The sequence below is a fragment of the Conger conger genome, chromosome 3, assembly GCF_963514075.1.
Source record: "Conger conger chromosome 3, fConCon1.1, whole genome shotgun sequence".
In the NCBI taxonomy this organism is placed as follows: Eukaryota; Metazoa; Chordata; class Actinopteri; order Anguilliformes; family Congridae; genus Conger; species Conger conger.
In genome coordinates, this window is record NC_083762.1 from 14,909,731 (window position 1) to 14,920,166 (window position 10,436).

Below are 10,436 nucleotides of genomic sequence, written 5' to 3' on the forward strand. Positions count from 1 at the left end.
CCCCCATCTCCCTCTTTCTCTCTCTCTCTCTCTCTCTCTCTCTCTCTCACACACACACACACACACACACATGCACACATACATAACACACCCCTCCTCCAAAAACATACATTTTCCCCTCCCTCTCTTCATCCCTGCCTCCCCTCCCTTCTTCCCTCCCTCCCTCCCTCCCTCTCCAAATTCAGGGGACAAGCTGCAGACTTTTAACTCAGAGACAGAACTCCAGTAGCAGGGAAGGAGGAAGAAGGAGAGAGAGAAAGAGAGACAGAGTTAATTTAACAAAGGGACTAAAAAGTTAAGAGAAAACTTTGGAGGAATTTCAGGCTGAGGAGTCAGGGGGAAAGACAAAAAGGACACTGTCTGACTGAAAAGTGAGCAGGCACAGAGTCGAGAGAGAGAGAGAGAGAGGCGGTTCAGAAGAGAGCTGGCTGGATTTGTACGATGGGCTCTGTGGTGCTCCTCTGTGTCCTTCTCTCGGCTCTTCATGCCCTGTGGACCCCCGGGGTACGGAGCCAGAGCCTGCCGGAGAGGAACGGCCTCTGCGGCGAGGACGGCTGCTTCGTGGTCTACTTCCAGCGCAAGACCTTCCTGGAGGCCTGGCGGAGCTGCAAGGAGAAAGGGGGCAACCTGGCCACGATGAAGCTGCCGGCGGAGGCCCGGCAGGTCGAGGAGCTGCTGGCGGGCGCAGTGCGGAGGGGGTCCCGGGCGAAGGTGCGGGTGTGGATCGGGCTCCAGAGGCAGCCGCGGCAGTGCTCGGCCACCCGGCCCTTGAGAGGGTTTTCCTGGACCACGGGCGACCAGGACACCCAGTACACCAACTGGCTGCGGGAGGACTCGCCCAGTACCTGCTCCGCCCCCCGCTGCGTGGTCACGACCCACAGCACGGCCAATCACGAGGCGCGGGACAACTACAAGTGGCTGGACGGCTCCTGCTCGCTCCCCGTCGACGGCTTCCTGTGCCGATTCGTCTACGAAAAGGGGATGTGCCAGCCGATCCCGGGCGAGGGCGGGCCCGGGCCCGTGATGTACAACACCCCCTTCCAGCTGCTCAGCGCCCGGTTGACCCACATCCCCTTCGGCTCCATGGCCACCGTGCCCTGCCCGGATGGCCCCATGGGCGACCAGTCGGTGCTGTGCGTGGCGAAGGAGGACGGGATGGCGGGGTGGCACCAGGACGGCCCCTTTTGCACTGAGCCCTCGTCAAAGAGCTGGTGCCAGGAGGACAATGGCGGATGTGAGCACCTCTGCGTCGAAGCCAACGACCACTATTACTGCGAATGCCCCCCGGAATTCCGGCTGGCGGAGGACAGGCACAGCTGCATTCCGTTAAACCCCTGCCGCGACGCCCCCTGCGAGCACGACTGTGTCCAGTTGACGGAGGGGTACCGCTGCACATGCCGGGGCGGGTTCCAGTTGGCCCCCGACGGGATCGGGTGCGTGGACGAAGACGAGTGCCTGGACTCGCCGTGCGAGCAGGCCTGCGAAAACCGCCACGGGTCCTACACGTGCCACTGCCACCTGGGCTTCTTCCCCTTGCCCGAGGACCCCGCCCGCTGCCAGGATGTGGACGAGTGCCAGTTCGAGGAGTCCTGCGAGCAGATGTGCGTTAACTACATCGGCGGCTTCCAGTGTCACTGCCGGGAGGGCTACGAGCTGCAGCCGGATTACTCCTCCTGCAGGGCCGTTCCCGACACCGATAAGTCCCCGACCGCCGCCCCCTCCTTCTCATGGGTTACCGATCTTCCAGAAAATTCCTGGTTCCCACAGCTCCCCGAGGGTCACTGGCCAAGTGAGACCATACCTCGGGAATGGCTGACTGATCGGCCTCATCTAGAGGGGTTACCGACCGACCTTACAGGGCCCACAGATGTGCCTGCGGAACAGGAGAGGGAGCCGGTCAACGTGGAGGAGCCAGGAGAAGGGGTCAGAACAGAAGACCGGGATAGAGCGGACGAACATGACAGATGGGAGCAACCGTACAGACCGGAGGAAGAGGGGAGAGAGGATGAGAATGACAGACAGCAGAAGCCCTACAGACCAGAGGTAGAGGATACAGAAGAAGAACATTACAGACCACAGGAGCCCTACAGACCGGAGGAAGAGGATAGAGTGGATGAGAATGACAGACAGCAGAAGCCCTACAGACCAGAGGAAGAGGATAGAGAGGATGGACATGACAGGCCACAGGAGCCATACAGACCAGAGGAAGAGGATAGAATGGATGAGAATGACAGACAGCAGAAGCCCTACAGACCAGAGGTAGAGGATACAGAAGAAGAACATTACAGACCACAGGAACCCTACAGACCAGAGGATGAGGATAGAATGGATGAGAATGACAGACAGCAGAAGCCCTACAGACCAGAGGTAGAGGATACAGAAGAAGAACATTACAGACCACAGGAGCCCTACAGACCAGAGGAAGAGGATAGAGTGGATGAGAATGACAGACAGCAACCCTACAGACCAGAGGTAGAGGATACAGAAGAAGAACATTACAGACCACAGGAACCCTACAGACCAGAGGAAGAGGATAGAGTGGATGAGAATGACAGACAGCAACCCTACAGACCAGAGGTAGAGGATACAGAAGAAGAACATTACAGACCACAGGAGCCCTACAGACCAGAGGAAGAGGATAGAGTGGATGAGAATGACAGACAGCAACCCTACAGACCAGAGGTAGAGGATACAGAAGAAGAACATTACAGACCACAGGAGCCCTACAGACCAGAGGAAGAGGATAGAGTGGATGAGAATGACAGACAGCAACCCTACAAACCAGAGCTAGAGGATACAGAGGAAAAACATTACAGACCGCTGGAACCCTACAGACCAGAGGAAGAGGATGGAGCAGATGGACATGATAGACCACAGGAGCACAACAGACCAGAGGAACAGGAGAGAGAGGATGACAATGACAGACAGACAGTTCACATCTTGCAGGAGAAGGAGGTGCAACATGAACTTGAAGGGCCTGATGGGTCAGATGACAAGGGTGCGCAAAGCTGGGCCCCTCTGGATCAACTGGCCCTCACAACTTCACCGAGCGCCACCTCCACTCCTGATTCATACGAGTATTCAGAGGAGGGCATCGACCAATTGGAGACACCACCTCCTTTGCCCGAGGAAGCCGAACCCTCCTGGGACCCTACCTCTAGTCCCCAGACGGACGGCGTGGTTATCTCTGATGAGGGATATGGAGATGGAGACGGAGACAAAGACGGAGACGAAGCAGGCCCAGACCCCCACACTCCAGAGCCCAGCACCGAAGGCCCTCCAGAGAGTGGCAGCAACAAACAGCAGGGCAACAGGTGGCTGCTCATAGCCCTCCTGGTGCCCCTCTGCATCTTCCTGGTGGTGATGGTGGTGCTGGGGATTGTCTATTGTACCCGTTGTTCTGCCCGGGCCCGCAGCAAGAACAATAAAGACTGTTATCACTGGATCTCCGGTGCCAATGACAAAGCAGGCTCCCCTGGAGCTGCCAAGGTATAGATAGCCCAGGCCTGGCTGGTGGTGAAGGTTGCTCAGAAAACTGTATTTTTAAATTGGGGGGTAGGGGGGGAAGGAGTCCTGGACAGATCATCTGCCACTTCAACATGCATTGGAATGTATTACAGGAGGATTCCCAGAGAAACCACTGACACTTTTGGTCTTTGGATGCTTTGTCGTCCGTTGAAACGGCGTTATTGGGCTAAAAGCGGAGTTGATAGCTCTTAAAAGTTGTATTCTGTAAAGTTCTTTATAGATTCTCTGCTAACGGCACATTTAAATAGGGCCATTTTCGCTCAGAGAATATAAAACGTCATAAAAATGTGGCGTCAGTTACAATGATTTGAGGACATCTAATGTATCAGTTTACCCCTTTGAGTCTTACTAAAATTCCAAATATTTTTCTATTGGATTTTAAGCCTTGTGGCTGTTGCCTTGATTTCTATTTTACAGAGATTATTTGTAGTCTTGTACATCTTTCTGATTGATGCACTTGTATTGGAAAAGTGTCCATACAGTATATAATGCATAACTTCCTAAATGTACTGTATATATGTATGTATGAGTGTTGGAGAGTGAGTTTGTGAGTGTGTGCAAGAGTGTGTACAGACATTGTCATTGAGCCATGTGTTCTGTGATTGAACAGAATGAAAGCCTACAATGCATGATTTTATGAAGTGTCATTTGATGGCTGGTGATTAGACTGTAAGCCAAAGAAAAATAAATTATACCCCCTAGTTATCATTGTGTTTGTAAGGCTTAGGAGAGAAGGAGCTAATTCCAACCGGACCTGGAATTTCATGGTACTTTAGGGACTTCATTTTATGGGGTCAGCAGTGAGTCTAAATGTTATGTACAAACTTTCATAGCATCCTTCTATTCCCATGCCCTCATCGTTGGAGAGAGCTTGCCCTTCTGATATGCTGCAGCAGCGCCCCCTAGAAACATTCATGTGTTACTGCAAGCTGTGCACAAAACAGGGGGTGATGCTGTTCATTGCATTGGCTCTTGGGAATTCTTGGGAGTTTGCCTGAGAAGAATGTAATTGAGTTGGATTACTCCCTGAAATTGTCTCCAAATATGCTTATTTTCTTTTATGTTTTACATGATTTGAGAAAATGCAAACAAAAACCCTGTTTTTGGTTTCAGTGGCTATATCTTCAGTTAGTGTAACCAGAAACAAAGTAAATACATTTATAACATTGTTACTGAATGTTTAATTTAACGTTTGATGCATTTAATTATAATTGTATTTTGTCATAGCCTACAATAACAGTGGCTAAATAATATCATTTCAGCAGAGTATCAATGAGCCATCCCTAATCTGGATGAAACTTTCAAAGAGAAAAAAGAATATCAAGTAAAATCAAAGTTGGGGGATCAGCTGGAACCACGCTGGCCTTACATTGGTAATTGCAGATGTAGATATTTTTTATATCAGTGTAGATATCTTACAGCTAGTACTTCGCAGCAGACTTTACCCTGCAAAATCTGTAGGGACACTTCGACAGGCCAAATGTGATTACTGATTGCCTTGATCCACACATTTGTTAGTTTGTGTACTGTGGAGGACTGAAGATCAGACAGTTTTGTGTTAAACAAGTATTGAGGAATATCACTGCAAATGTAAAGTCAAAACTCTCCTTTTCACTGTTTTGTTTTCTATCTTTTTTTGAAGGGGGTGGGAGGTATCAGTATTGCATTGAAATATCAGGTTGTGGTGGGGTCACAGTTTGTCCAATATATTCAAATTTGTTTCAAATGTATTAAATGTCTATTGAAAGAACATGGTACACTTCCCATTCCTTTGATTCCTACAATAATTCTGCAATAAACACCACATGTAATTACAGTAGCTGCATGATGAAAGAAAGTTTTAATTGTATTTCATTGGTGAAATTGGTGAGCTTAAATGAGACTGAAGAACTGTAAATGGTGGACGAAAAACACTTGAGGAATAAGAGTTGGAAAAAAAGAAGGTGAGACAAATACGTAAATAACCATACAGTTATCATGCTATCATGGATTCCGACAGTGAGGTGACATCTAATATTTTGTGTAATAATTTATTTAAAATGATTACAATTTATCAGGAAATGCATTTGTAAACAAGTGACACAGTGGCCCTGCGATAAGTGTACAGGAAAAGAATGTCATTTTCAGAAACCAGCCTTAATGATTTGTGAATACAATTACAGAATGCTTCTTCTATGGTTGCTGCTTGCTTACTGTATTTGGTGACATCAGAACTCAAGCAGATGCTTAATTAACATTGATGATCACAGGACAACACAATGATGATCTTGGGGGAATGATATTGAATTCCCCTCAATAAACTGCTTCAAATGGTTATTTTAACCCCTGTCTTTTGTTTACTTATTAGCACCTGTGAAACCTGGGTCTACCCAGAACATTATTGAGATTAAAGCAATATAGAAAAAATAATTGGGCCAGTTTAAGATTATCCATACAAAACTACATTTAGTCCAGGACTAAGCTAAATCTGTATCTGTGAAACTGGCCCTATCTTGATCCCAATTCCGAACAATAGTAAACTACACACTCATTAAGCACTTTATTAGGTATTTATTAGATTTATTTGTGTTCTTGTGTTCGATCTGCACTTCGTTGTATGTCACTCTGGATATGAGTGTCTGCCAAATGCTTTGTAATGTAATGTACTGTTGACTTCTACTGCTGTATCCTATCCACCTGGAGTTATGATGCATTGTGTATTCAGAGATGCTCTTCTGCATACCGTCGCTCTGGATAAGAGCGTCTGCCAAATGCCAATAATGTAATGTAATGTAATGTAAATGGTAAATGGTTGGCATTTATATAGGGCCTTTATCCAAAGCGCTGTACAATTGATGCTTCTCATTCACCCCTTCATACACACACTCACACACACTGACGGCGATTGGCTGCCATGCAAGGCACAGACCAGCTCGTCGGGAGCATTTGGGGGTTAGGTGTCTTGCTCAGGGACACATCGACACAGCCCGGGCGGGGGATCAAACCGGCAACCCTCCGACTACCAGACAACTGCTCTTACTGCCTGAGCCATGTCGCCCCTTGTGTGGTTATTAGCGTTACTGTCAGCTTTGATCAATCTGCCCATTCTCCTCTGACGTCTCTCATTAACAAGGCATTTCTGTCTGCAGAACTGCTGCTCACTGGATTTTTGTTTTTTTGCACCATTCTTTGCAAACTCTAGAGAGTTTGAAAATCCCAGGAGATCAGCAGTTTCTGAGATACAAAAACTACCCTGTCTGCCACCAACAATCATTCCACGGTCAAAGTCACTTAGATCACATTTTCTCCCCATTCTCATGGTTGATGTGAACATTAACTGAAGCTCCTGACCCGTATCTACATTATTGTATGCATTGCAATTGGCTGATTAGATAATCGCATGAATAAGTAGGTGTAATAAAGTAAAAATGTTCCTAATAAAGTGCTCAGTGAGTATATATGGTTAATACTTTCATTTGCCTCTTCGAGATCAGTGAAACCAATGAAAGCAGTGAACATGTGATCAACATAAGAATCCATTATAAAGAAGGCATGGGGAGCATTAATTGTGTTCATCTGTGAAAACCTTTGAATAAAACCGTTTTCATGCAGTAGGTTATTGATATTGGGGTGGCCTTTAGCATAGTGATTAAGGTGACTGGGACACGCAAGGTCGGTGGTTCGATCCCCGGTGCAGCCACAATAACATCTGCACTGCTATTGGGCCCTATCAACTCTAGATAAGAGCGCCTGCCAAATGCCATTAATGTAATATTTATTGGTTTGAACTGACATTCTCAGGTATGTTTAATATGTATTTTCCTACATTCAAAGAAACCATATAGGCAAAAAAAGAAATAAAGCAAATAATACAGATGATGAACAACAAATAAAAAAGTTATTTATACTGGTTCATTTACTGTTTATGAAATACATCTCTGAAAACTGTCATTGTGCTATTTGACCCAGATTGAACACAAAAGTTAAATGTGAATGTTTCAAATGCATCAAATGCATGCATTTCATTCTTGCATATGGTGCTTATTGAGCCATAAGTGAATGATGTACTTTTCTGTCTTTGACCTGAGGTGGGTGCTTTTCGGCAAGCTGTCCATTGTGGATGTTTTCCCTACATTTCTGTATCGGCATTCTTTACACATAATTAATGGAAGTGCAGAACTCAATGGGCTTGAAACAAATTGCAAGTGCTTACTAGGACAAATACATTAAGAATTAATGCCCTGACACAATAGCAAAACAAAAATCATTTTCATTTTAACACTGCAAAACAATGAAAAGATCTGACGCAATGAATTAGTCCGATTAATAAAATGTGTTGCTTCATGTTCCACTCAAGTTATCATATCGCCGGAACATATTAGTCACCTTGACCTGGCTGCCCGTTTCCATGGTCACGTAGGCTATAAAAATATACCTGTATTTGATCCACAAAACAAGGCAAAGCGCACTGAATACACAGACATCCGAATTATTTTAAATCAAGGCGTGGATTTGGAACTTTTTCGAATCATCAGATCCCAAACGAGGGGCTCGACGACAGTTGGAAGTTTAATTGAAAAACACGTTGTTTCAGTGAAAGCAGAGCTGCGGGAGTTTGTCGACGCTGGACGCAAGCTGCAATTAGAGACCCAGCAAGTGCTGATTACCAGTGGGGTCTTAGCGGATTAAAGATTCATAATTGTACAGCATGACTCCTCTGCTCAACAGAGAGGGCGCTGTCAGTCAAGCTCAATGCCCTCACTCTGGGAATAGTCGTCAGAGCTGCCTCTCTCCTGGTCAGAGAGAAAACCCACGCTGCTGCTTACAGGCCTGTCTGAAAAATGCTACCTCCTCCGACGACAGATGCGGTGCTTTGTAAATTAATTTTATGGACCGATTGTCAAGAACGTGAGGCTCACTTTTTTTTTATTTGGGAGAGATCCGCCTCCCGCACAGTATCGACTGGGCCTGCAGCGGGTGGCCTGGATCTCGCTGTGTGTGTTTACTGGGTTCTGGTGCCACAGTTCATATCGATCACATCCCCCCCCCCCCCCCCCTCCCCCCTCTCCTCTCCTAAAAGCAAGCTGGCATACGGTCACACACTGTAGACACTAACATGGCTGAAGCATATTGTGTGTGCCCTGTCCTCGGCCTTAAGATAGGAAAAGTTCCATTTTGGCTGCAGCTATTTTATACTGTACAGCTTATGTCAGGTGCCCTTTTTTATTACTTTGAGCATATGTACCTCCCCCCACGCCCCAGCCCAAATGGCAGGAAAAGGCTATAGTATCTCTTAGAACACAGAACAGGGCATTTATGGGTGTGATGGATCCCCCATTGAGAAGACCTGCAGACGACAGGACAGGTGTGAAGTGACTGGAGGTGGGAGAGATGGGGGAGTAGTGGGCCATGCTGGTTAGTGCATGATTTAAGAGATGGCCCCATACAGGGAGAGGATCTAGTTACTGTGAATGATTCAAGTTTTTTATTTTTTTTTATTCCTCCCTCTTGGGTAATTAGAACAGTGTGTGCTGGTCTCTCATGGCCTGCAGGCCAGATAAATACTAGTATAGCCACCAAGACCTTTTTCTAACCATAACCCTAACCCTAATACTAACCCTGACCCTAACACTAAGCCTAACCTTAAGCCCAATCCTAACCCTAACCCTAGCACTAACCCTAACCATTATTCTAACCCTAACCCTAATACTAACCATAATCCTAGACTTCAATGAATAATTTATTTTGAAAATTATCTGAACAAATTCATGTCCAGAATACAGCACAGTACAGTTAGTTAATGCAGTTAGTGGTAGGGTTGAGGTATAAATGTGGCTATGTTCAGGGGTTAAGGTTTAGGTTAATATTTCAGTCAGTTTTTGTTTTTGCATAACTCAAAATATGTAACTTTTTGGAGATGGCCTTTATGTATTATGTAATATGGCTGAGGTTAGGGTTATGGTAAAGATGATGGTATTGCAAGATTAAGGACAATACACAAGACAAGCTAGGTGACCCAAAAACTAGTCTCCTGACCTCTGTCAGTGGAATAATAAGATTTTTCATGTTTGACTTTTTGTCATAACAAAAAATTGTGTCATAACACATCCTCATATCTGCTTATTCAATACGAGACACAAGCTTCCTGAGGTCTTATCCCATCATAAAAAACCCACATTCTCCATGTTTAGATGAGTACAGGAAACAATGGGAACGCCCTCTCTTTGATTTGTGTGTGTGTATGTAGACATCAAACGGGATGTGAATTCATCTGTTTTTACAAGTGCTCCGGCAGATGTACACATGTGTGATATGTTTTCCCAGAGCCGTGGCTTTTTGATGTATCATTTAACCTTTGTCACAGTCAGATGCAGCTCGAGCTGTTTGCCGCTTGAGTGCACCCGACATGGCACAGTCATTCTGGATGAAGGGGAGGCATGGAAAGCATACATTATTGGCCTGCAAATAAATTGAGTGCACTCACATTCAACACACACACACACACACACACACACACACATGCAAGTGCACACGTTCACATTCATACACATACACAAGCACACACAGATACACACTCCACTCACACACACGTGTGCACGCATGCACACACACACATATATACAAGAGCACATATGCACACACACTCCACTCACAAACATGTGCACATATGCACTCACACACACACATAAGAACACACAGGCACACACTCCACTCACACACATGTACACACACGCCCACACACATACACACACAAATAAGCAATGACATATTTAAGCCCTTAAATATCACCCCTTTTCTTAACAGAAGGTTGAAAATGACATGCCCAAAACAAAATGCCTACTATTCTTCAACCATTTTGACTACAGGTAACATTATTTGTTTCTCAAGAGTCTATTACTCCAGGTATTATTTAATCAAAGCTATAGAAG

The 10,436-nt window shown here is 46.0% G+C and overlaps 1 protein-coding gene across 1 annotated transcript; it reads left to right on the top strand.

Moving 5' to 3' along the window:
• Window positions 1-223: 223 nt before the first annotated feature.
• Window positions 224-5,850, top strand: cd248a (CD248 molecule, endosialin a). Its single transcript, XM_061236947.1, has one exon. It carries the CDS (start codon window positions 442-444, stop codon window positions 3,493-3,495), a length of 3,054 nt encoding a protein of 1,017 aa, XP_061092931.1. The 5' UTR covers window positions 224-441; the 3' UTR covers window positions 3,496-5,850.
• The last annotated feature ends 4,586 nt before the right edge of the window (window positions 5,851-10,436 follow it).

Coding starts and splice junctions, on each gene's coding strand:
- cd248a (XM_061236947.1), top strand. CDS start 442: ATGGGCTCTGTGGTGCTCCTCTGTGTCCTTCTCTCGGCTCTTCATGCC.